Genomic DNA, 26,704 nt, shown 5'->3' on the forward strand with positions numbered 1-26,704 from the left:
GCGGGCGGCCTGAACCGAGCGAATGTCCCGGCGCCCCGGGGGTTCTGGCAGCAACCCCTCGTGGAGAGGGGCGGCCGCGGGGATGCCCGCAGAGCGGCGGGCCGCGGGGTTGGACGGGTTTGTTTGAATGCCTTTTGGCTTTGTGTCGATACCCTTCAGCGGCGGCGTTGCCCCGCGGGGTTGGTAGGAGCGGGTGTGAGCGTTCCCTCTTTCCGCTGACCAAACAGGGAGTCTGCCTCGACCGGGATCTGCCTCCGGAAGCCCTGGTTAGGTGGGATGCGGTCAGGCCTCCCTGCTGTCCCGGCCTGCTGAGCAGCAAGTAGTTAGCTGAGCCTGTGGTAACTTCGAGGTAAGAAGCACCGTGAAGCCAAACCGAATCCACGACTCGTGAGCTTTTGCCCTTTTTCAGAGCATCTCCTCCTTTCCCAGATGTAGCTTCTTAGTTTGTCTCTGGTCTGTGTTCTGCAAGCAGCTGAGAGTGAGAAGAAATGGAAGTGTATGTATTAAGTGTTGAGCACTTGGTGAGGACCCCTAAGCAGGTCCTTCTTTGAGAGAGGTTCAAATGGGCTGAGATAAAATGAGAAATACAGCTTGGATGCTGAAATGCGTGAGCAGAGTTTTGTCCTAGGGCTGCTTGACCAAGGTACTGTTCTCTTTTGGAATAACTAAATCTGTTTTGCCAAACACAGTTGGCATGCAGGTAGCAGCTCTGTGCTGTAACAAAGAATGCGGGAAGAGAACTGATAGTAGATAAATATGTATTGGAAATGCCTTTCTCAGGTGTATTTTTGTAATTCAGATGGCAAACCCTGTATGTTCATTGCACATCCTCATTATTTACAAGTAGCTATTGGGGAGGAGAGCACGTGTGATGGCTGTCAGCAAGCATGCTGCTGCAGCAGAACCAGCTGGAGGGCAGTGAGGGAGGAAGATAGGTGTGTTGTACCTCAGGGTGCATCAGCTTCCCCACCTTTGTACCAAAACCATTTTGTTTTGGGCAGTCCCAAAGTGAACGTGCAGTGGAGGAGCTGAACGGCTCAGAGATGGTTGTGTTGGGCCATTATGAGATGGTGTTGGTGTAACCTGAGGAGACTTTCAGTCTGGATTTCCAGTCAGAGAGGAAAAGTTAAGGCTTTTAGCTGAGCAGAGACTCAAGTACTGGACTCTCAGATGTGGTCTGATACTTTCTATATTGAGAGCTGTTTTCTAAGATAATCTATTAACATTGATATTTCTTATATTCAGTGCTTGCTGTGTAAGTGCATAGGAGCACTGCAGAAGTGGCTAATGATGGAAGGTGCTGCATGCTAATTGCCTTCTGTGTTGGCTAGTGTGTTAGATCTAGTATCCACACTGTGGAGCAACTTAACTGGTCAGGTTTGTGGCCTACTCTCCAACATACTGCTGTCTCTTCTCTTTGGAGAAGGGATTATCTATGTCTATGTCTAAATTGTTTTCTGGGGCTGTCTGTGGGGATCTTACATATGTTCTTTTTTAGCTGTGATAGATGCTGATGCTCTGGGTCAAACTTGGAGGCTGTTTTACTTCTCCTGTGTTTAGTGGCAATTCCTGCCAGACCCAGAGGGGACAAATTGCTAACAAAAGAATCATGGAATGGCTTGGGTTGGAAGGGACCTCAAAGAACCCATGGGCAGGGTCACCAGCTGCTAAATGAGAAACTAGATCAGATTGCACAGGGCACTGTCCAACCTCATCATAAAAAAGTAAAATAAAAAATAAAAAGAATGCTTCATGGATTTGCACATCAACCTATCCAGTGGCAGCGCTTCTTCATAATCTTGGTGCTTACTGATAACTTTAAAATGAGAAGGTCCTAATAGCGTGAGTACTCTGTTCTTAACTCTTTTGAACTGTTTAATTTGATTTCTTAGTTAAATGCATTCACGTCTTAATGTGACTTTTTTGCTCAGTTTTTCAGCAGGATAAATGGAAGTGGCAGGGAAGCTGAAATCTATTTTAACTATGTTCTTTATTTTGTCACCAGTTTAGTGCAAATCAATCGCACTGCGTCATGGCAGCAGACTCTATGGAAATCGACGATGCTTTGTATAGGTGAGAGTATCTGATTTCTAAGTGTCGTTCTTGATGTTTCAGCAACTCTTAGATCTACACACGTTAATTTGAAAGACAGGGCTTGAAAGCAGTGCCTACTGCCTGTTGGGTCAAGGTATGCCTACTTGTGCTGCTTCTTCCTTTGGTTTGAAAGTGGAAGGAAAAACATCCAGCTTATCAAAATGAATCCACTTCCTGCCAAGCTTCTTAACCAGTTCTTACACAAACTATAGTTTGAAGATGTAACCCATTTTCCTGTGAAACTGTTCGTTTTTCCAGTGTCATAACATCTGTTTTCTGTCCAGATGTGAAGTTGTTGAGTTAGGCCTGGATTTTAGGTTTGGCTTTCTTTTCTTTATTTCTGTTTATTTTTATTTTTTAATTTGTTAGCTGGGAGTAACTTGATCATTTGGTGTGACAAAAGTTTACAGTATTTGGAACAAACAGTATCTCCAGAAAAACATGGTGGAATGAGAAGCTTCTTTAAAAAGAAACAAACAAAGAACAAAATCAATCAAGTAAACAAACAAAAACAAGACTCTTATCTTTTGATCTTTTGTGTGCTGGATAAATGAGACACCAGCCAAGCTGCTTGCCTTTGACGAGTTTCACAAAAATCATTTCCCATCAGGAGATGGTGCTTAAAATAGTTGTAATTTAGTTGTGCAGCTGGAAACAACCAGTGTTTCAGAGTTCTGGGTTTGATCACAAAAGCTGCTGCACTCCCTGATGTGAAGATTTCTGATAGTAAAAGAATTCTGTAGTTTGCTTGTCTCTTCAACAATTAGTTCTGAAGTAATTTTATACCGTCCTTAAAAAAAAAAAAAAAAAAGCACTGATTTAAAACAAAAAAAGTTTTTTTTTCTCTAAAACATGGAGTTGAAAAGCACTCTACTAAATGCATTTTGCTATTTGTATTGTGGACTCAAGTATTGCATTTGGTAAGCATTTACTTCCTAAACCAGTGTACAGTTCAGACTATGCATGTTGCATTCTTAGTTCTTGTTGATTGGAAAACTGGTAAATATAGCTGTGCACCTGTCACTGCTGATGCATGTTCATCTGCAGAAGGTAGTACTGCAGATTAAAAGCTGGTTGGGACACTAGGAGGAAAGAAATAGCCATGGAAACTAAAAGCATTTTAGCTTGCTCTTGATTTTGTTTGTGTCTTGTTTTAATTTGAATTTATCTTTGATGTAGTCGGCAGAGGTATGTTCTTGGAGACACAGCAATGCAGAAGATGGCTCAGTCCCATGTGTTCCTGAGTGGTGTAGGTGGTCTTGGTGTGGAGATTGGTAAGTTTGGTTATCATTTGTGTAAGCAGACACAAGCATACACAAACACACTGTCCCAGCTTGCTTCTAAAGCTTATTTTAGATGTAATAAGAATGTGTGAGGTATCTGAGTGAATATGTGTTCAGCATGTGTAAGTAGCGTAGATGACGGAAAGATTGAGGGCTTCTGTCTAAAAAGCTTTCCAGTAGAACAAAGTTTTAAATTTTATTTGAAAATATGCTTGTAGTGCAGGTAGCTCTACCCAAAATCTCATGTCTGGGTGGAAATTGAGAGTGTGTAATCTGGATTATTCCTTCAGGTTTCATTGTCAATAAACCTAATATAGGAACAATTATAGACTGAATTATTGCTTTACAGAAAATGGGGACGTGAGGGGAAGGGGAACAGATGCAATTTGGTTAAAACTGGTATAATTGTCCCAGTGCAAGAGGGCCAATAACCATTCATTTACTCTTTAAAAAACAGCCATGACAAGTCTTGTCCACACCTAGATTATTACCCTTTAAGTTGCCTTCAGTAGAACTCTTCACCAAATGCCAGAATGTGTACGTGAGGTTTTGCTGTTTATTTTCATTAGCATCTCTGTAATCACATTTGTGGGATGAACAGCTGATGAATGACAAATGTAGAAGAGTCTTTCTAACTTTGCTCTTGTTCTGATTTCAGTGGTGGTAGAGTGCTTAAACTAAACATGAAAGAAAACAAACCCTTAAGCTGTGAAGTTCTTAGGAATGGCATACTGCTACTGTCCACCCACGTAGCTTTTCACTTAGAGCTTTGTGAGAAATCTGTAACAGCCTCTTTTTTTATTTATTTTTTTTTTTTTAGCCAAAAATATAATTCTGGCTGGTGTAAAGGTATGTAAAATAGTTCTGTTCTTTGGTGAGCGGGAGGGAAAGGGGCAGCACCACAAAGCTAGCTAATCCTAAGTTTCTGAAACTGCCTTTCTGTGGGAAGATTGCAAAACTTATGAGGATCTGGCTACAAAAACTTCAGAATGTCATAGTGGTATGGTGTGAGTCTTGCATTACTGTGAAATCTGAGTTTTCATGCCTTCTTAGATCCTCAGTAGAAGCATTCTGAAGTAGTTCACATGAAATATTTCAGACAACTGCTGATCAGGTATTGAATGCTTTTTTTTTTTTAAAGCCATCTCTCATAAATGGCGAGTAGTACAAATGCAAAAGCCAATCTCTTCAAAATGTTACCCTATTCTGTCACCTGTCAGAATCCATTTATACAGAATCTAAAACAGTTGCATGTTTTAATCTGACAACTGCTTTTTTTTGTTGCTGGGATTAATGTTATTAGAGAAGCCTTTTAACATTGTTTCTTCCAATCACTAAAAAACCATAATAAGTTTGGAAGCTTGTTCAATTACAGATTGCAGTTTTGCATTTTAATTGTGGTGTGGCAGAAATCATCCTCAGTATTTAAATGTTCTCACCTCTGCAAGCTGGGAGGAAAATGTTTAATGAAATTTGTCTTCCAGATCCATTCCTCTCTCTCAAATAGGAAGAGGTCTTTTGGCAAAGAGATTGGAGGAGCTCATTCCTCTGTACATTACAACCAGACCTTCTGTGATGCTAGACTTTACAGCAATTTATATGAGGCTTAATCCATTCTTCTGTGTGCTAACACAGTAGGTGTGGGTTATTTTATTCTTTCTTAGGCTCTTACAGTTCATGACACCAAGCAATGCACACAGTGGGATTTAGGGACCAACTTCTTCATCCATGAAGACGACATAATCAGTCAGAGGAACAGGTTGGTCAAGTCTCTGGGGTGAATGTAAGTTGACTATCTCACTTCTTAAATTTAGTAGTGAGGGCCAGGGTGCATTTCTTCCTTAGACTTTCTCATCCATCTTTGCAAGACCAGAAGATGGCCATGATGTCAGAACATCAGCATGTACTACTGTCCATTGGATACAGCTTTTTTCCTCAGACCTGCTAGGAATTTAAATGTGAAGAAATAAGATTGTCGCTAGGAGCTCTTGTAGGGCGTGTGTAGTGTGAAGTCCAGTTTAGAAAATTCATTTTGTTAAATGCATAAAAAAACCCTGTTTTTGTTCTTTCAGGGCTGAGGCCACTCTTCATCACATTGCAGAACTTAATCCATATGTGCATGTAGCAGCATCAACTGTGCCACTAGATGAAAGCATAGATCTGTCTTTCCTAAAGCAATATCAGGTATGTCACTCTTCAACAGAGCAAACAACTTGATCTTTTTTGTGTAAGTAAATGAAATTGAAACAAATTTTCAAGTACATTCTGAGATGATTGAAGGAAAGATGTGTTTGGACTAATTAAATGATCCTGCTTGTTTTTTCAAGACTGGAACTGTTTCTGTTCCTAGCAGTTCACATCAATTATGGAATTTTCTGTGACAATAAGTAGTTACTTGAGATTTGAGATAGAATGTTTTTCTTATTTACAAGATAAAACTGTGACTTTTTTTTTTCAGTTATATTGCAGTATGTTCTACCTGTGTTTTGTGCATTGTATTTTGTGCAGCAGAAACGCTTTCTGTTCAATTAGGTTACTTATATATGTATGTACCTAATTAGCAGAATGTGAGCTACTCTGTAGTGGAATGAGGATTTTTTCAGTTGTTCAACCAGCTGTCTCCTGCCTGTGTGCTTGAGTCAGGATGAGTTGGAATCTCATACTTTTTGGCTGTTGATAATACCCAAGCCAAGCAAATTTCTGAGTGTCTCAGCTATGCAAAGGAGTGGCTTCTTGGTATGCACTGGTTAGTGTTAGAATATATCAGTACTATTATTTGCTAATTCTAATCTTAAAAATCAAGAGCTACATGTTTTTTTTTTTTTTCAGAATTGACGTATAATTTTCTAGAGTACTGTAATTAGGTTTTGTTTCTCAGCTGCAGTAAAAAAGTGAGAATTTGCTGTTCCTGGCCCTGTTGCCCTTATTTCCCCAGCTATTGGAGTGGTAACCCACCTGTTCTAATGAGAAAACTTGACATGAGACCTCTTTGTCTGTTAAGCAAGGGGAGGAGGAAAGGAGTCTTAGAGGTTCAGAATTCCTGACTAACTTACTAGTACATTTTCCATCCTTGAAGCATTGATTGTTTTTTGGTGTTTTAGCTTTATTTGTATTCTTTCTCACAGTGTGTCATATTGACTGAAGTAAGCCTGTCACTGCAGAAGAAGATTAATGACTTCTGTCATGCTCAGCAGCCACCCATTAAGGTAATAGAAAAGTTAAACGGGTCATTAATCCATACAGTGATCATTCTGCAACATGCTCTTTCCAGAAATGGAGAAAGCATGTTGTGAGGTATATAGTTTTCTGCAGATACCGTGTTGATGGAGCAGTGTGATTTTTGGGGAGTTTGCTGCTACTGTTCTGTGCATATGTTTGATGTTATTTGAGTAACCATAGGTTTGTTCTTTAGAAATAAATTAAAAAAAAAAAAAGAAAAAAAAAACTCATAGTAAAGAAATAGTTGTCACCATTAGCACATAATTCTTGTTCAAAGAGAACAGGGTGAGACTAAATCTGACTGTAGTAGAAATGGCAATATTTCACTTGTTATTGCTGTGACTCCTGTTTTTTTTGCAGAGGTTCTGAAATGCTAATGAGGTATTCCAAGTCTGTCTTCAATGCTGTGCTGTGTAGTCAGTGACCCGGGTGTTTGTGACAGATTTTCACCAGATTGTCAGAGCAGAAGTCCCCTCTGCTAGCTTAGGACAAACTTGGTTGTAAGAATTCATTCCTTTGGCATAAGCTGTTTCTGAGATGCTCACAATTTTTGCTGTTTTGTAGTTCATCAGTGCAGATGTATATGGCATATGTTCACGTCTGTTTTGCGACTTTGGTGATGAATTTGAGGTGTTGGATACAACAGGAGAGGAGCCAAAGGAGATCTTCATTTCAAATATTACGCAAGTAAGGGATAAATGTAATTGTGCTACCATAACCTTGCTTTATTGTAAGTCATTACTGGCTTCATGGCCAACAGTGTGTTCCAGTGTGTTTATTAGCCTGCTAGGGAATTGAAAACTGCATAGCAGAGGCAGACCAAGCTCCATGTTTGTAATATCTCTCAAAAACAGTGATAAGTGCTAATACCACAGAGCATACTGATGCCTCCTGGATGTTACTTAAAATGCAGCATCATAATGTTCAGGCTTTTTTAGAGAAAGAAGGAGATAAAATGTGGAGAGAAGAGGACGTAGCCGTGGTGTGGGAATAGGTTAAGTCTTCAAAAGAAGCCCTGAAATACTCCTGAAATTAGCCACTTCTTAGTGAGAAACTGCAGCACATATAGAGGAGGACTACTGGGATGATAAAAGGGACTGAGAGCTCATGTTGAGAAGATGTGTATTTGATCATTGTAGCTTCTGAAAGCTAAGGTGATGAAGAGATGTTACTGCTAACACTTCCACTGGAAAATATTAGAGAGGCTATCCAGTTGATCTTGTATTTTATAGTGTAAAATTCAGCTCCTCTCAATTATGTCGGAAAGTCCAGACTAGAACATGGTTCATCCATTTGCAAGTCTTCTGTCCGCTCCAGATGTAACAGTATCAAACTAGAAGGGGCTGTATAACAAATCATATTTGATCTGAAGTTCATGACATAATGATTTGGTAGCCAGTTCTTTGACTGACTTGATTATTCTCATTAATTTCATAAGCCATAGAGAGTTACATGTCATGGCTTGTCCAGGTTGCATGCCACAGTGAGCTTAGTTGCACCCTATTTCCACTCTCTGGATTGGAAAAAATTGTCATAGATGGCTCCTTTGGTGTGGCAGAACTGCGGTGCTGGAAGTATTAGTAACTGCAGTTTCACTAGTCAGAAAAACCTTTTGATAATGTGTGACGTCTTTTCTCTTTGCTAACTTTGCTGCTTTTGCTTTCAGTCAAATCCTGGTATCGTCACTTGCCTTGAAAATCATCCACACAGGCTTGAAACAGGACAGTTCTTAACCTTTCGGGAAGTAAATGGGATGTCGTGTTTAAATGGCACCACGCACCAGATAACAGGTAGAGCGCTGCTGGTTGCAGCGCATGTCTTGGGCTTTTTGTGAGCTCACTATGCTGTTACAGCCAGAAGAGTGCTGGATTGTGCAGAATCTACAGTAAGCTCACAAGAAAAATTGTTTTCTGATATGGAGGTCTTGCTTGTGTAGTCTTAGTTTCTTTTCTGTTTAGTAAAGCTTTTCTAAACTTGTCTTGCTGTTTAAGGAGCAGTAGAAACTCCCAGCTAGTGGAAGGTAGCTGGCAGCTTCTGAGGTTACTGTCACCAGTTCGATGACACAACTGTTTGTTTGTTTTGGGAATTGTGTAAAGCCTGTGCTTCTGTCACTGTTCTGGACTACATTAATGCTGCTGTGTATGTCACTGTTTGCCTGGTAGTTCCGTGTGTTACAGTTGAAGCGTAGAGGGATACATCGCTATCGCTCTTGTTTCTGAGCATGCTTTTGAAGCAATTCTCATGAATTTCAGTTTACCCTGCTTTTGTTTCTGTCGTGGAGGTCTCTAGGTCTGGTACTCAGTTCCCTTTGCATGCTGGGGAGCCATCTACTTGAGGGGAGTGGGGAGAAGAAGGGAGAGCAGACATAGGAGTCTTTCAGTTGTTTTTAATTACTTTGTGGTCTGAGATGAAAGCTGTCCCTTTGAGGGGTGCTTGAGTCTGGTTTTCCCTGGACTTGTTTGTTTAGCCAATTCTGGTGCTATGCTCAGTTCTTTCCTGTTAATTATGACCCAGTTTTTGATTTCAGTCTTCATGTCCCATGAATTACCAAAATGTTTTGGTCAGCTTCCTTTATCTGAATAATGCTCCAGGTACTCTGAGAGGAAAGATTTCATTTGCTTTACTTGGCAGCTGGAGCTTGTTTCTTTATTATTTTTGTTCTAGTCTTCTCTAAAATCTTACTCTGAGTAGTACACTGGATGCTGCTGTGCACAGTCCAAATAGAAGTGAGAGTGATTTCTTTTTGTTACAGAGCTGTGGTCATCAGAATTGTTATTAAAACTACTCTAAAAGGCTTATTTTGTAATAGATCATGTGAGACTAATATTTTGGCAGGGAGGGACAATCCCATTAATTAAGGAGAGTCAGCTGTGTTCATGATTTCAAAGCAAGGCTACCTACTAAAAGATTAGAACATAAAAAGCTTTGGAGGTGTAGAAAGCCTGTTTTGTCCTGCGTAGAATTGTAGCACGTGTTGTCTGTCACTGCCACAGTGTTCTTTCCTCTTTTCAGTGGTGTCACCATACTCCTTCAGCATCGGAAATACATCAGACATGGAGCCTTATTTGCATGGTGGCATAGCTGTCCAAGTGAAGACACCCAAGATGTTTTACTTTGTAAGTGTGTTTGTCAAAGCCAGGTTCTTCAGTGTTAACAGTGTAAGCATTGAAAGCAGAGTTTAGGAGGTGATTTGGTTACACTTGATTAGTGTTTACATTTAACTTGGGGAGGATGGTGACAGTAAATCACAGAGAGTAAGAAATATTTTAAACTCAAAGTTAACTAGTACAGGAAAAAAAATATATGGGCAGCCCATTCTTGTATGGTAGGGAGCCCATAAAAGCCTACAAATATATGGTTTCTTGGCAGCCTTCTGAGAAAAATTGATGAGTATGTGATTGGAAGCTATATGGTGCTGTGTGCCACTTTGGGCCCACAGAGAGTTGAAGCTAATTGCACTTAAATGTCCTGCAAGGAAGCTGGAAGTGAGGACCAGCTGCAGCTGATATGAGAATGAGCAGCTCAGGAGATGTGTCCTGTCTCTGCAAAGCAGTGGCTTTCAGGTTTTGGTGAGTTTGCAAAGATTTACATGCACACAACCAGTTGCTTATAAAATATCCAATAAGAGACCTCAGAGCAGTTGGAGAAATGGGTTTTGCTACTGTGATGTGAAACATCCATTGCACTTTTGACTGACAAAACTTTCAGTTTTGTTTTATGCATCTTTTCTAGTTGTATTTATGAAGGGAGTAAGTATAAATGCTATGAAGAAAAGACTTCTTAGTCTCTTCAGGGAGAGCATTGGTTTTCTCAAGAAGCAGTAACTGTTGTGTGAAGTGACTGTGTTACTTTAATGAATTCTGTTTTTCCAGGAACGGTTGGAGAAGCAGCTAACAAATCCAATGTGCCTAATTGCAGATTTTATCAAGCCTGAGGTAATTAATGTATGGGAATTTGAATGTCAGTGTTGTAACCTTAAAACTACATAGAATATAATCTGCAGCTTTTTATGTGTAATAGTAACCATTTCTAACTTCTACAGTTGTTAAATGTGAGTTTAGAAGATGAAATAGGAGTAGGGCATCAGATTATGTGCTCAAACAGAGCATGCATTGTGAGTTAGGTTTCTGGAGAAACTTATTCACTAATTGCACAAATTATATTATAAATTTATAGCTCAACCATCTCTCTGTAAATCTGCTGTGTAAAATATCAGTTTTTGATAACTCTCTAATGAATGATGGTATAAATGCTTAAAAGAAAGTGTTTTTTCTTTAATGAGCTTTGTTTGATTAAAAAAATAAAATGAGTTCAAAGCCAGGGCAGTATAGAAAAAAATTAACTGCAGTTAAGTGTGAGAACAATTTCTTTTTCCTCTGTAAAATGATTCAGAGGTATTTAAAATCCAAGAGGAAGCTACCTGTTTCTGCCTCCAACACAATTTGATTGAAATAATATTTAAAAAGTCAGCCGTGTAGTCATTAAGATGAGCAACTAAAAAAACGTTGATCCAGTGATTTCTTTGATAATGTAAGATCTAACTTGTCTGCTCAGATTTTCTGATGTTGGCCATTAATGCTGGGCTTTGGTACTGAGACTTGGCATAATGCAGTGCATTCTAATGTCTAATTAAGTGAAGATTACTGTTTTTGATGATTTCAGCACTGAATTCTTTTTGGGGACTCTAGCTGGATGTGGGTGACGTGGGTATTCAACAAATACAAGGGGTATTGCAGTACTCCTGAGCAGTATTTCATAAACCGAAACCCATTTTGTAAAACCACTAGCAGAAGATGTTTCAAGTTGGCTTCTTAATGCTACTTTAACATTTTTGGAGCTGAACAGTTCATATAAACTGTTGGTTTTATCTCCTTCAGTTTGTGGATGTGATACATCAACAGCTGTTGTTGTCTTAACAGGCACCTTTGCAAATCCATGTTGCCATGCTCGCATTGAACCACTTTGAGGAGAACTTTGGTCGCATGCCAAACATTGGGTAATGCAGCAGTGTTGTGTTTGCTAAGCCTTGAAACAGAGAGATCTCCACTGTGGCTTGATGTGCAGAGGGGTTCCTTGTCTATCTGGTACTTAGATGACATAGAAATTAAAAGCTGAAATGTAGGTGAAAAATGTTACCAATGTTATCAATGTTAGCTTCTTTAATGCTCAATATTGAAGCCAATGCAAATATCCAAAATCTTTCTCCTGTATCCAGTGATTCTTTCTCAGTTGATGACATTTTTACATTCCCTCTAAATGTAAAACTTAAGAATACTTGAGTGACCACTCTTGTTTTCACTCTTGTGTCCAGATGCAATCAAGATGCTGAGGAAATGCTGAAAATAGCCATGTCAATAAGTGAAACCCTGGAAAGCAAAGTGAGTAGCAAATGAGTATCATGTGTAATTTCTAATTTACTCAGTTGTCTGAAGGTTGTGCTTTAGTTCTTAGCCCTTGTTCTGATCTTTGTATGCATCTTTAGATGAATTTGGTGATTTTCTGAAGGCTGTGCAAGAAGTTATTATGGTATATCAGCACTAGTCCAGCCACACGGTTGCCTAAAATGAAAGATGAATTCATGTGGCTGTATTTAGTTTTTAGGTAGCTGCTTGTTATAAGATCAGGATGAGTAGTGGGTCTGCCTTTGCTGGAAACCATAGTCAGAGTGAGGTAATTTCTTTGTTTTGCTATAGACCAATAGTTTTGACACTGAAGTGGTGACTTCATCAGTCGAATGGATACATATACATTATTGTTTTGTTCTATTTTTAAGCCTCAGGTAAATGGAGATATAGTGAAGTGGCTGTCCAGAACTGCTCGGGGATTTTTAGCTCCTCTGGCAGCAGCAGTGGGTGGTGTGGCTAGCCAGGAGGTCCTGAAAGCAGTAACAGGAAAATTTTCTCCATTGCAGCAATGGGTAAGGCCTTTTTCCTTCAGTACCTTTATTTTAACAGTGATGTGACAAACATGGGGTTGTGTTGCGAGTGTTGAACAACTTCTTTAATGGGGGGGGAAAAAGACTTGAGGCTGAACTTAGGAAAAATATGGTGGTTTTGTGCATAGTATAGATGAGCAGGCAGTTTTAACTAAAACTTTTCTATTTAGGATTCAGACGTCGTACTCAGTGTGGCATTCCCAAATGCCACTGCTGTGTACGAGAGCAGTGCTTTCAGGACTCATAGGGCAAACGTCAGAATAAAGTTAAAAGCATCACGGTCCCATTCAGAGGATCACACAATCCCATGATTACAGACATCACAGTCCAAGTAAAAAGGCTGTGGTTCAGATTTCAGTGACTTCCAGGCATTCCTGTCTGTGAAAATTGTGTGGTAAACTATAATGAGCTGTAACAAAATTTCTAGGCTTGGCTGTACACTGAAATGCTTACTTCTTAACAAACTGGAGTTTTTCACAATTCTTTTTGTTTTTGCAGTTATATATAGATATGTTAGACATTGTTACTCCTCTAGAAAAGATGGGCTCTGAAGAATTTCTTCCACGGTAAATATAAATACAGTCTGCTTTTTTTATGTACTGTTCTCAAGTAAACACAGATGTCTTTTAAAGTTAGTTTAGTGCAGCTTTATGGAGGGAGAGAAGTTCGGGCTTAAAAGTGTGTGTCCTATTTGAGAATGGGAGGAATGGGGATTGTAGGGGACTCTGTCTCTTTATTTGCATCAAAACAGAATTTCATAATGATGATACTCCCATGGAAAAAAATAACTTCCTGCTCCTCTGTTTTTGTTTCCTGCCTCTCTTTAGGGGAGATAGGTATGATGCCTTGAGGGCCTGTATTGGAGAATCTCTATGCCAGAAGCTGCATGATTTGAATGTTTTCTTGGTGAGTACAACTGACGCTTAAGGCTTTTGCTAATACTCCACTAGCACAACTGACATCACCTGTCTTGAAGGTAAGAGGTCAGACTTCATTATATACATTAAAACAGAGTAAGTGGTCTAAAATTGTCATAAACTATAGACAAGTCCTAAGCTGCATGACACAGTGTTCTATGTAATGCTTGACTTCTAGAGCTAGCCTCATAGCTGAGAATGCAGTTGAGTCTTGAAAATCTGTAAGTACAAAGGTTGTCCATCTCATCTCTGGACAAGCAGTTTCAATGCCTATTTAATCTTACAAAGGAAAGTATTTCTTTATGCCAGGTTAGAACTTTGTCTTCTCAATTTTTGTCCATTATCTATCATTCTACTACTGTACACTTCTAAAAAGAAACTGGCTTTGCCTTGGCAGGAACCTTTTCCTAGAAATCAGCCACTAGTATGTCCCTCTCAAACTTTCTCTTTTCCAGCTAATGGACATACAGATCCTTATCTTCTTTTTAGGGCAGGTGTTCCAGCCCCCAGGTTGGGCATACCTAATCTTTTTTTTTTACTTTTTGTGTTGAAGGGCACAGAACTGAATCCTCTATTCTAGATATAGTCTAGTGACTGCTGAGGAAAGGAAACTAATCACTTCCTCAATCCAGTGGCTGTACTCTTTTTTTAATATAATTCAGTATGAAGTTTGACTTAATTACTGATTGGATATACTGTTGTCTCGTGTTTAGTTTACTGTTCATCAAGAGCCCATCTCAACAGCAATACTTCCTTCACAGGCAGTGCTGTACTTACACGTGCTCCAGCTGAGGAGTCTGTGCTTATGTGTGTTGAATTTCATGGAGTTCAAGTCATTCATAATACTCTGCAGAAGATTCCTGAATTGTCTGTGTTACTTTAATTTACTGATCTCACTTGCAAAGACTTCTCTGAAAATTTCATTCTCTTCAGGTTGGCTGCGGAGCAATAGGCTGTGAAATGCTGAAAAACTTTGCACTTCTTGGTGTTGGTACTGGGCAAGATAAAGGGTTGGTAAGTCACATGCATCGGTTAATTTCACATTGCTTATGTATAAGTACTGTAACAAGGAAGAATTAAATGCTTAGGCTACTTAAAAAGTGTTAAGTCAAAGCCTTGTTTCAGGTCAGTGTCTGGGCGCAGAGACAAATGGCCTCAGTGTGGAGTGAAATTATGCAATTAGAGGCAGAACACAGTTGGAGTGGCTTTGCTGTATTTTGGTTTTAGAAGAAAATGTATGAGAATGGACATTATGAGTATGGACAGAGCTATGGGCCATAGTAAATAATGGGAGGAGTGTTTTGTTTTGACTGCTGTACAGTTTGCTTCAAGAGTATCTCTTAGTGCTACACTTAAATAAACTTCAGCTATTGCTTTTGCCCCTTCTGACTTAGGTTACAATTACAGATCCAGACTTGATAGAAAAATCCAACCTGAACAGACAGTTTCTTTTTCGACCTCATCACATACAGGTAGGCTTTTTTGTTCAATAAACTTCTTGGACTGTTGTTTTGTTTCATTGTTCTGTGTCACCACTGGGAGCTCGACTTCTGAATGTGTGGATCAGAGAACAGCTGTAATGGAGTCCAGTATGTTTTTAAATGATAGCTATGCTATGTTGGCATTATCACTGGTATCAGTTGAGTAAACCTAACTCATCTGACCTTGATTTGTATCAGTGTCTTTGACTGATGAAACCTCTCAACTGTTCAGAGAAAGAATCAGATTGCAAATGCTGTGGTGCATCAGAAAGTACCATGAATTAATACACCTATTATACCATTGAAATTCAGGGAGAATAAACTAAATAGACAGCAGTAGTAGAAGTTTTCTTGAGCTACTACTACTAACAATACAATTTGACATAAGTGTTAGCTAGATGCTATGGTTTATCTTAATTTAGTCTTTATCAAGCAAGTAAATAGCTTGGAAAAAAATACATATGTTCAGTATCAGGCACGAATGTTTTTTACACCTTAAAAGCAGAGAGAATATCCCTTTATTTGCAAACATGGCACAGAATTAAAAAAGATGGTCCAACCTTGACAGCAGTAGGGAAAAAGGATTCCTCTGTCCAAAATCGAGTGGGTGGATTTTTTGCCTCCTGTCTGTTGGGCAAATCTGGGAATGAATTATGTTTTGGATGGTTAGTTAAATGGAAAGTGAACTCTGCAAGCTTTCAGAAGCCACGCTGTCCTGAGTTCTGGTGGTCTTTAGTGGTGATCTGTAGATAATTGAATACAGTATTTTGAAGTCATAGAAGCGTCTGGTAGGTTGAGAAATCCATTTCAGTTTGGCTTTTGAAACTGGTTTTGTGTGGGACCCCTAGCTGTAGTGACATTGTTCATATATATTTGATATCTGTGCTGCACAGTCAAAGTAGCAGTAACAATCTTACCCACTGAAAGTCATGAATTGCACCTTTCTTAAAATGCTTCGAGAGTAAGAAAGGCAGTATGCAGCATCTGTTTCAGTTCCTGGATACGTTTGTGCTGTGCCATTTATGCACTACTTTAAATAAAACAGAAGATGAAGCCTAAGAGAAATACATGTGAAGGAGCTATGTAAGTAAATAATTTCTTTTAATGTATATTTTGCATTCTAGCATTTTTATTCAAGTGAATTGTGTGATTAGCAAATGAAAGCGATGTTTTTGTGACCAGGTGTGATATTATTAATATCAGAATATTAATAATACATATGCATGTATGTGTATGTATTTCAGAAACCTAAAAGCTATACTGCAGCAGAAGCAACTCTGAACATCAATCCTTGCTTAAAAATTGATTCATACATTAATAAAGTTTGTCCAGCCACTGAAAACACTTACAGTGATGAATTCTACACCAAGCAAGATGTGATTGTGACTGCTTTGGACAATGTGGAAGCAAGGAGATACATTGATAGGTAGGTGAACCTCTGTTTTTATGTTTTTAATCACACTGGATTGCAACTACTTAAAAGATTTGATAGTGTTTCACTCAGATTTACTCTGCTCCTTTGACAAGATTGCTGGCTGGTAGGAGGAAGGGATTTATATTCAGGAGGTAAACAACAGGCACTGAACAACCTGATCTACCTGTAGATGTTCCAGTTCATTGCAAGTGTAGCTGTCTTCAGATTGAATTACTTATGCATGGGAATATGTACTTACATTTCAATGTAAAAATCCCTACTTATAAAATTAATTGTAGATTGGCACTGGTTTTTGGTGATGTGATATAACTTGAAGTAGCTCATCTTATTTAACCTGTTCTTTTCTTGAGTTTTAAGCTTTCCACTGATCTGAAAGGTCCCTAGTGACTGGGTTGTGCTCTGGTGATGTCTGCAAAGCAGGTGTAGAGATAACTCTGTATCCTGATTATCTGTCTTTTCATATCAGTCGTTGTGTAGCAAACCTGCGTCCTCTGATAGACTCTGGAACCATGGGAACAAAAGGACACACAGAAGTTGTTGTGCCTCATCTGACAGAGTCATATAATAGTCACGTAAGTTGTTTATGACTACCAACTTCTGCTGTAGCTCATCCAGTGGTACAGTATGATTCTCCAATTGTTTATGTATCTGTCTAAAATAAGTGGCTTATTTGACTTGTTCAGAATCAGTCCTATTAGGAAGTAATTATTTCCTTGGATTCTGAAGAAAAGCTCCATGAGAAATAAAATTTGAGCAGACTGGTGGTACTGTGCCCTCTACCTACCTGGTGATTACATCTAGGCCAATAATTAAAAGCTCTATGAATGATGAAAGAAATCTTCTCCCCTCTTTTGAAGGGGGAGGGAGAAAATTTTGTAATGTAACTCACAGTCTTGAAGTAATGCCTTGGACAAATTTGAGTTCATTTGAATAAGGTCTGAATACTGCATAAGGCCAAAGAAGGACTTCCTTCTTGCATGACTTAAGTGCTTGACAAGAAATTGACTGTATTTTTTCCCCTAAAGTTCCCTTCAAAGTAAGAATGCAAGCTGTTTTTTTGCTTGTGGTTTTCTTTCTTTGAGATATTTTCTGCCTGTTTGTTCTGTTCTTGGTGATACTATCTCCAAAGGCAGGCAGGAGAAACACAAGTCTCAGTAGTAGACATTAGTCTGCATGTTTGTACGAAGATGGATATCAGTTCTTTGTAAATGGAGAGGGAGGAAGTTACCCCCAAACCCTTGCGGTCTTCCACAACTTAAGTTCCTATGAAAGTGCTACACTTGCCATGCAGCACTGATGTTGATAATTCTTACAGCTTTACTGTAGTCCATGGAAAAAAAATGTTTCAGGCTTTGTGAGACAGGGTGGTTTTATCTTGCAAGTGTATGTGAATGTGAGCTGCACACCTTGGATAAACTGGCTGGTAATTACTTCTGCTCTTTGTGTGTTAGGATTGAGTTTTACTTCCTGTGTTGTTCAGATACTTCTTCATAAAACAAAATTTGTTTTATCCTTCTTTGTTTAGGCATAAATGAGCTACCTTGTATTTTATAATAGTGGTGTTGGAAACTTGTGTAGCCTTGAAGTTCCTGGTCCTATCATTGGTAATAAACTTTATTAAGCCTTCCCTTACAAACAATTCCCCTTAAATATAGCGGGATCCACCAGAAGAGGAAATACCTTTTTGCACCTTGAAGTCTTTTCCAGCTGCCATTGAACATACAATACAGTGGGCAAGAGATAAGGTAAGGAAATAAGTTCCCAGGCTTTTGAAATGCCTGTGTATTTGAGAAGGTGAGGTATTTGAGGTACTTGGTGTTAAATGCCATGTTCTTTTTTATTTTCTAGTTTGAAAGTTTGTTTTCTCACAAGCCTTCATTGTTTAACAAGTTTTGGCAGACCTATCCATCTGCAGAGGAAGTTTTACAGGTAGGAGAATGTTGCCTGGGTAAAATCTGGAGTTTGAACTAATGCTTTAAGCATTTTGTTTCCATTTATATTAAGCACGATTTGTTTTCTGACTTTGTTCATATTTTCTGAAAACTTATTTGGCCAAGGCGTTTGGTGATGTTTCATGGGATTTTTCTGCTGTCACTAAGAGCTAGTCTTGTATGTGGCCCGTTTCTGTAGCACAGGGATTCTGTACATGATACAGAAATTAAAAACTGAGGGGTTGTTAGCAAGAACAGTAAGTATCATACAGGTGTGCAGTCGGCTGGGAAAAAATGAAGGGAAGATGTACTTCTGAGTGAACTTGACTACCTAATAGATCAGACTTACACACTTATCTGTTTCTGTCTATAATGGCTAATGGTCATTTGGACAAGGAAGTTGGAAGTAAAACAAGTGGACAGCAGTTCTGTGGAAAACCCATAGGGAAGGGATCACATGAAGGTTAATGTTCACAAAGCGACCTTCCCTTTCCTTTTACCCACGACTCAATAAGGTCATACTTGCTGTTTGACTTTTGTGACTAATCTTTTTAAATATTGGTTTATTTTTCTGTATCTGTTTATCTGTTTTCTGTATCTAGAGAATGAAATCAGGGGAGAGTTTAGAAGGCTGTTTTCATGTTATTAAAACACTCAGCAGAAGACCCCGAAATTGGACTCAGTGTGTGGAACTTGCAAGAGTAAAGTTTGAGAAGTATTTTAGCCACAAGGTAGGTAACTAGGGTGTGGAAATGGGGTACCTGTGGACTGACAGGGACATGGTACCCTTAAATAAATAGTTTTCCAAGTCTTTGCATGTGTTTCCTTCTCTTCTTCATTAATAACAAGCTTTGCTTGAAATCTAAAACTACTGCATCCCTACCTCTTTTTACTGTAGAGATTTTTGGGGGGATTTCTTGTTTGGTTTTTTTTTTTGTTTTTTTTTTTTTGTTTTTTTTTTTTTGTTTTTTTTTTTTTAGACTATTCTATTAACTATTTCCTAATAGCTCTATTTAGGATTCTCCATGCAGTTCTGTTGGCATTTTTCTCAACTGACTAGGTATCTTTTACTAAAGTACAGTACCTTGCGTTATCTCCCACTAGACTTTGTGTTACTCAACTCTTTGTATTTGTATACTTGATTTTTCTTAAAGCTATCAAAGAAAGGTTGGCTGAAATATGGGCCACTTATTCTTCAAGTGTGATCCACAATTTTGCTTCAAGTGTGTTTGGGGGAGGATGGGGGGAATTCTGTAGTAAAGAAGTGTATATTAATGAACATAGCACATCTGTGTTGTGATGACAGTTGTTAGATTTTGAAAATGTTGCTTTCCCAGTTATGAATTTGTATGCCAGAATCCTGTAGGTGAGATAAGGTTGGGGAAACACTCTGCTTACTGTATTATTTTGCTTGGACCTGGGACTGGTGAGGTGAGAGGTGGGGTCTTAGATTTTCTTAACTCTTTAAGACTTGTGGTACATATTGGAGAGCCTTAAAAGATGTGTAAAGATTTCACGTTATTACTAAAAAGGAGATTTTGATTTTGTGATGTTGCGTCTGCCTGACAAACTGCTAAAGCCACTGTCTTGCCTTCTAGGCTCTTCAGCTTCTTCATTCATTTCCCCTTGATACACGGTTAAAAGATGGAAGTAAGTGCCAACACCTCCATGTGCCTCCTGTGAATTCATGGCACGTGTCACGTGTTGCTGTTGTAGGACTTCATCTTAACTCTGTCTTCTAACCAGGTTTGTTCTGGCAGTCACCAAAGAGGCCGCCTTTCCCAGTGAAGTTTGATTTTAATGATCCTTTGTAAGTATTGCTCTGCATTTTAAAATACCCTGTGAAGCTCACCCCATAGTAGAGCAGTGGCATTATGGCACTGCAAGTTGGACTGATAATTTGATGTGTACTAGTGCAGAGTTTTATATAGTGGCAGACTGAGTGAACCATCTTGAACTTTTACTACAGGTGATTTAACTCTGACATGAGATCAGAGGGTGCTAGGAGAAGTTCTGACAATATCTACCTAGCATGAAAAGCCTTAGAACAACAGATTTTGTTTACTGTGTGACTAAAGAAACACTCCTCATTCTCTGTGTGGGTGAAAATTGAGTTCATTCCGAAGTATCAGAGAATTTTTGAGGTGAAGGTTTTTATCTGCACATTAATGTTGTGTAAGATTTTGTAGTTGCTCTCTTGACTGCAGGGGTTATGAAAGTACAGTTAATCCTAGCATTAAATAACTTCACACTCATAAAATGTCACTTAATTTTGGGGAAGACTGCTGAGGACCTCAAAATCTTTGTTTTAGACAATGTGCTCTGAAGGTTAGAAATTCTTTTTCTCTGTGTATATTTGCAAGATCTCTGTAAATATAATTGCAAATGTGCATGTGGGTAATTGAAACTTAAAAAAATTAAAAATTATCTTCCACTTTAGGCACTATGATTTCATTGTGAGTGCAGCAAAACTCTTGGCTACAGTGTACTGTGTTCCTTTCACAGAACAGGTAATCAATACTGCAGTAGTGTTCTTATTTCATAACCTGAGTATATACTCTTACAATTTTGATCCAGCATCCGGTTGCCTGTCCTTTGCAAAACTAAAATGATTCTTAATCTGCCCATCAGCATGGGTTATTCAGCAGCTGTTTATACATATTTGTCTTGATTTGAATTACAAACCAGAAAAATGCATGAGTAGTTCAGGTTAGGTATTTTCAGTAAGCTCTGAAGTCGTAAATCCTTATTTTGACAGACCTTTTCCTATGTAATATAATAACTGCATTGAAAGATCTTTTTCAGGCATTTTTTAAGCATATTAGGAATGTTGTTGAGGAGTTTTTATTTTATTTGTTATTTTTGCTACTTACAGCCGCTTTGTTGCTTGCTTATCCCTTTTCATGCTAGCCTTTGTCTTGTCTAACTGGATCTTCTTGCAAGTCACGTGTTTACGTTTTGCTTCTTATGTCCTTAACTACTTCAAGTATTGTGCACGAGTAAGGCTCCCTTATGTGCAATTAGGAGACCCTGGACAGAGCTATGCCATCCAGGTGCTGTGCAGTAAGGCTGATGCCAGGCCAGTCAGACTTGCTGTGCATTGCAGAGCGAAATTCCCAGCAAAACTGTCCTGCCATTTGTGCTGCAAACAGCAAAAATCAAAATATAATAAGTTTATGCTGTCTTGGAGTGTCCCAGTTGTTTTCAGTACTCTGTGAACAAACACATACCATTTTAACATCATATAAAATGTATTGTGTTTTTTTTAATGCTTGGACTTAATTTTTTTTATACCTATTTTTACATGCATCTCTATCAGTGCAGCTATCATGCTGTATTTCATACATATCTGACATTTTGTACAAATAAATTTTTGCCTCTACATATTGATACGGCTATAGGAGTAATCTGATTTCTCAGAGGTATAAGTTTGGCTCAGTTTGCTAAGTGCTAGGCACTTCATTCCTCTGCAGGTCTTGTGCACTGTAAATCTCATCTGAAGTTTCAGTGAAACACCACTGTCTGCCTCTGGGATTATTTTCATATTTGGTATTCTTTTAAATGGTCCTGCAAACAAAGTCTCTTTGCGGAGGGTTTTTTCGGTTGATATAAATTGAAATCTTTTTTTTTTTTTTTTTTTTTTTCTTTCAAAACAATAATAGGATTTGTCAGAAGAAACTATTCTGAAGATAACTTCGTCTGTGGAGGTACCAGAGTTCAGACCTTCAAACAAAGTAAGTAGGATTTTAAGTTTCCAGAAAACATAATCCACACAGTGTTGCTTATCTCCACTACTCTGTGCTTTAATGCTGGTCTGAAATAAACATGAATGAAAATGAATTTTGGGGAAACAAGTACAGGACATGTAGGACTGCTTCAGCTTGATCGATCTAGGGTGTCTGTGCACCAGATGCTAACTGCAAGGTGGATTTTTGGGGGGGGATTGTGCAAATGACTTGTAGCTTTTTCAGTGCACGCGTGATGCTGAGTCAGTAAGGTTTTTAAGTTTATACAAGGCTGTATTTATGTAATAAAAGTAGAAAAATGTGCTTCATGAGCAACTCTAAAGCCATCCTTGGTTAGAGAAAACTTGTAATTTCTCTCTAGGTAGTTTTATGGAAGTATCTTTACTTTCATGTTTGTTTTTTAAGCGTTAACTTCGAAATAGCTGAAGTGTTATTGTGTGGTGGTTAGCATTTGTTACCACTCAAAAGTCATAGATAACGTTTCCCAAGGTAGTTTCATGTTTTCTTGCCCAGTGTTAATACTTACCTTGTGAATGCCTGCATCATGAAACAAAAAAACATAGAACCACAAAGTGGCTGATGTATGGAAAGATCTCTGGCAGCTGTCTATTCCAATGCAAACATTATGTTTCCCATGGAATTTTGAGTGCTTCAGTTTGTTCCTTTATCCCCATGTCCTGTCACTGGGCACCAATTAAGAGTCTGGCTCTGTACTTCCTTGCTACCAAATATTTATATATTTTGATCCTGCTGAGCCTTCTCTTCTCTAGGCTGAACAGCACCAGTTCTCTCAGCCTTTCCTGATATGAGAGATGCTCCACTGCCCTAATGATCTTTATGCCTCTTGGCTGGACTTGCTCTAGTAAGTCCATGTCTCTCATACCTGGGTGGGGAAGACTGCAGGGAACATAGAAAATTTAGTAGACTTACTTTGTACAAAGTGCATGTATTTTATTCCTTTAAACACTACGCACTTGCAGGTTGTACAGACTGATGAAACCGCAAGAAAACCCGATCATATTCCAGTCAGCAGTGAGGATGAAAGAAATGCTGTTTTCCAGCTGGAGAAGTCTATACTGTCCAATGAAGCTCTGCAAAGTGAGTAGTGCATACTAGCTTTCTAGCTTAGTGACATCTTGCAATTGCACTGCATTCAAGTCTTTGGATAAAGCAGTTGTTTAATTCTGTAAGAAGTAGGTAGCTGATTGCTAAGCTTTCTGTGCAGGTAATTGTCCTAATTGCTTGACCTGAAAACTTGCAGGCATCTCGTAATTCAGTGGTATATGATTCTCTGCTATGTTACTGTGTAAGGACAGCTGTGAGCAGCTCACAGCTAACTGTGAGCAGGTACTGGCACATTAAACTTGAAGGAAGAGAAAGATCCTGAGTAGATTACAGCTGGATATTTTAGTTCAGCATGAGAAGGCTGAGAGTTACTTCTTGCAGGAATCAATCTGAAATTGTCCTAAATTGTGAAGGCTAATAATCTTCATCAGTATCTTTTAGATATGTTAAAATGTGGATTTTTGAATCTTGTTGTGTTTGGTAACATTAAGAGGTCATTGTGCAAGAACTGCATTTGTGCATCTGTAGGCCATGAGGGCTAAAACCTCCGCAGTGGAGAGATTATTTTAGCTCTGGCCCATCCCATGGAGAGCCCTAATCTCTGTCTACCATGCTTCTGAGTTCATACCAATATAGTTGCAGATGAACAAAGCTCATAGAGGGAATTCTCATAGGAGAAGAGCTATATGAGTAGAGTTTAATAAGAAACATCCACAGGACCATCCAAAATTAATTCATGGTGTTGAAAGGAAAACAGTATTCTGGACCTCTTGATAATTCATGTGTTGCTCACTTCTAACAATAACCATGGCAGGTGCTGGTATGGGAATTTCCCCTTCTAGCATGGAAAGGCAAGTACAATTATAAGTTGAGTACCAAGGTCCAGAACATGAGAAATATCTGTTGAAGTTCTAATTGCCTGTAACTTAAGCTTAGGACCCCTTCGTTTTTCTGATAATCATTTTTGCTTTTCACCCACGTACAGATGACTTAGAAATGAAGCCCCTTGCCTTTGAAAAAGATGACGATAGTAACGGACATGTAGATTTCATAACAGCTGCATCAAACTTGCGAGCCAAGATGTACAACATTGAACCAGCTGATAGATTCAAAACAAAGCGCATTGCTGGCAAGATTATTCCTGCAATTGCAACAGCTACTGCTGCAGTTTCAGGGCTGGTGAGTATGCTTCTAAAAATAGTGAATGTAGTATTTCTTTCAGTTACTGTTCTTTGCCTAAAACCACTGCTATCTGGATATTTGTTAATGCTATGCTGACAGAACCTCATTTAAGAAGCGGGCTTAAAAATCAGTATGAATACGTAATTGTGATCTCTACTATAATGGTAGTTATTAGTCTGATAGGTAATAAATACTTTTATCTCAAACATGGATTTCGTTGTGATTTAACCTGGCAGAGCAGGCAGCTGAGCATCACACACCCATTTTGCACATTCCCCTGCAGTGGGTTGGCTGAGTGATTTAGGGGAAAAAAGGTAAAACTCTTGGGTTGTGGTAAGGGTTGAATAAGAAGGGTTGTACATCACTTCCCTTTTTCTCCCTGCACTCCTAATTACCACCTGCCAACCAGCACTCAGCCAGTCTCTGAACGACTCTCCCCAGTATTATTGTTCAGCATGGCACCATACAGTATGAAATATCCCTTTAGCCAGTTTGGGTTGGCTGTCCTGGTTCTATTCCCACCCATCTCCTTGTGCACCCCCTGCTCCTCACTGGCAGGATGGTACAAGAGGCTGAAATGTCCTGGACTTAGTGTAAGTACTGCTCGGCAACAACTCAAACTTCAGTGTAGTATCTGCACTGTTTTCCTCCTAAATTTAAATCACAGCACTACATCTGCTACTACCGTGGTCAAAACTGGGACATATTCTTCAATTTTTCTTGTGTAGCAGTACAGAAAGTCAGTCTGGTTTTAGCTGTAGTCAACCCTCAGTGCTTTTGTTTCTGATCCTTTCCTGATTTCCTTTCTCATTGTCCAGAAAGAGGAATAATAGAGTTTTGGTTTGTTTTCTGCGCTTAACAGCTTCCATCAGAGTGCCAGCGTCAAGAGTAGTAAGGATCTGTTCCGCAGTAGTTCACATCCATGCACCTCAACAGAACTACATGCTTTGTTGGGAGTGTCTAGAATTGGAAAAGTTTGGAGGAGTTCCTGCAGAAGGAGTATTTCTGAACAGTTTAAGTAATTGCAGCAGAGTTGGTTTCTGTGGCGTATTTGGTTTGCATCTTCATATGCGATTGAATCTGTGGGTTGTACAAAGGCTCATCTCAACAACGCATATTGCTTATTGTTGTGTGGTCTGTTAACTAAATTAGTGCTGATGATACAACACCTGTTTTTGGTCTTAGGAAACTTGTTGATTGTTATTTATTGCAGGTTGCACTGGAACTCATCAAAGTTGTGGGTGGCTACCCAGCTGATGCATACAAGAACTGTTTTCTGAACCTAGCCATTCCCATAATGGTCTTCACAGAAACAGCTAAAGTAAGAAGAACTGAAATCAGGTAGGAAGGATGATGGTAGAAGGGTAATATTCTGGAAGCATGCTATTTCTCACTTAAAACAAGTGCAAGACATGTACAGTTATTAAGTTCACAATCAGATCAGTGCTGTATGTGTGCGTGTAGCAGAAATACGGTGGAATCAAAGTTCGCATTCAAATTCTGGTCAAATGTTACAGATATTTGAGGTTGAAGATTGGTCACTTAGTGCTTGCTATCAAGCTCCATTAGCTATTTACTACTAACAGTGTAACTGAAATTCTCAGTACTGCCAAGGATGTCCCATAATGCATCTCTTGAGAACTCCTTGTTTGGAAATGCAGCTGATAAACACTTCTGTCCTAATTTTAAAACTAGTGGTTTTAAGGGTTTATTTTGGTTTTTAGTGGAAGCTGTTGGTAGCTAGGCTCTAAAAATCTAGATGAGATAAATGTGTCACCTGCTTATTAATAAACATCCTGCATGCTCAGACTGCAACATGTGGTCAGTACAAAACCTGTTTTTCAACAGGCCTGAAAACAGAAAATTCATTACCCAATACTGTGTTCACTTGGAGTCAGGTTTTGTCTTGTGCTTAGGCAGGTGAAAGAGCTGGAGAAGTGGCATCAGGGAGGGAAGAGATTAAGATAAAACTGCAAATCATGGGAAGAGGTAGCAATTTTTTGATATATAGTTAAAGAAAATGCCTGAGTTCACATTCTAAAGTAACAAAGAATCATTCTTTCTTCAAAACAGAAATGGGATATCATTTACCATCTGGGACAGGTGGACAATTTATGGAAAGGAGGATTTTACACTGTTGGACTTCATAAACGCTGTCAGAGTAAGATACCTATTGCACTGGGTTAATGCAAGATGAGAAGATAGAATCTTCTTGTTTGGGGTTATTGGCTTTTTTGCATTTGTCAAATTATTACTTAAACCAGAATAGTTCTAGAAAAAATTGATGTTAATGGGAGGTTGAGTCTAAGTAAAATACATCCCAAGTTCTTTGTTAATCCACTTGTTCAATTGTATATTAATAACACATCAGTGTCCATGCATTAGCATATTTTCTGCCTGAGATCTGTAGTTTTCA

At 38.9% G+C, this 26,704-nt stretch overlaps 1 protein-coding gene across 2 annotated transcripts in view; it reads left to right on the forward strand.

Moving 5' to 3' along the window:
• UBA6 (ubiquitin like modifier activating enzyme 6) overlaps window positions 1-26,704 on the forward strand; it is a 30,260-nt gene that overhangs the window by 122 nt on the left and 3,434 nt on the right. The window contains exons 2-32 of one of the 2 annotated variants that reach the window (XM_042811668.1): window positions 228-349; window positions 2,006-2,073; window positions 3,274-3,368; window positions 4,198-4,226; window positions 5,042-5,136; window positions 5,450-5,561; window positions 6,503-6,583; window positions 7,161-7,283; window positions 8,263-8,386; window positions 9,609-9,712; window positions 10,469-10,531; window positions 11,516-11,592; window positions 11,908-11,974; window positions 12,370-12,513; window positions 13,030-13,097; window positions 13,359-13,437; window positions 14,382-14,462; window positions 14,843-14,920; window positions 16,174-16,355; window positions 16,831-16,936; window positions 18,020-18,109; window positions 18,213-18,293; window positions 18,898-19,026; window positions 19,894-19,945; window positions 20,042-20,105; window positions 20,736-20,805; window positions 21,958-22,029; window positions 23,022-23,139; window positions 24,092-24,285; window positions 25,502-25,629; window positions 26,362-26,449. In XM_042811668.1, coding sequence (XP_042667602.1) covers window positions 2,033-2,073; window positions 3,274-3,368; window positions 4,198-4,226; window positions 5,042-5,136; window positions 5,450-5,561; window positions 6,503-6,583; window positions 7,161-7,283; window positions 8,263-8,386; window positions 9,609-9,712; window positions 10,469-10,531; window positions 11,516-11,592; window positions 11,908-11,974; window positions 12,370-12,513; window positions 13,030-13,097; window positions 13,359-13,437; window positions 14,382-14,462; window positions 14,843-14,920; window positions 16,174-16,355; window positions 16,831-16,936; window positions 18,020-18,109; window positions 18,213-18,293; window positions 18,898-19,026; window positions 19,894-19,945; window positions 20,042-20,105; window positions 20,736-20,805; window positions 21,958-22,029; window positions 23,022-23,139; window positions 24,092-24,285; window positions 25,502-25,629; window positions 26,362-26,449 — 2,835 coding nt within the window. In that variant the 5' untranslated portion in view covers window positions 228-349; window positions 2,006-2,032. Of the gene's footprint in view, window positions 1-227; window positions 350-2,005; window positions 2,074-3,273; window positions 3,369-4,197; window positions 4,227-4,264; window positions 5,161-5,449; window positions 5,562-6,502; window positions 6,584-7,160; window positions 7,284-8,262; window positions 8,387-9,608; window positions 9,713-10,468; window positions 10,532-11,515; window positions 11,593-11,907; window positions 11,975-12,369; window positions 12,514-13,029; window positions 13,098-13,358; window positions 13,438-14,381; window positions 14,463-14,842; window positions 14,921-16,173; window positions 16,356-16,830; window positions 16,937-18,019; window positions 18,110-18,212; window positions 18,294-18,897; window positions 19,027-19,893; window positions 19,946-20,041; window positions 20,106-20,735; window positions 20,806-21,957; window positions 22,030-23,021; window positions 23,140-24,091; window positions 24,286-25,501; window positions 25,630-26,361; window positions 26,450-26,704 lie in introns of those variants that run through there. The other variant, XM_042811669.1, reaches the window with a different exon arrangement.

Source organism: Centrocercus urophasianus, unplaced genomic scaffold (assembly GCF_019232065.1).
Source record: "Centrocercus urophasianus isolate 14NV4802_14NV808 unplaced genomic scaffold, USGS_Curo_1.0 seq_13, whole genome shotgun sequence".
NCBI lineage: Eukaryota > Metazoa > Chordata > Aves > Galliformes > Phasianidae > Centrocercus > Centrocercus urophasianus.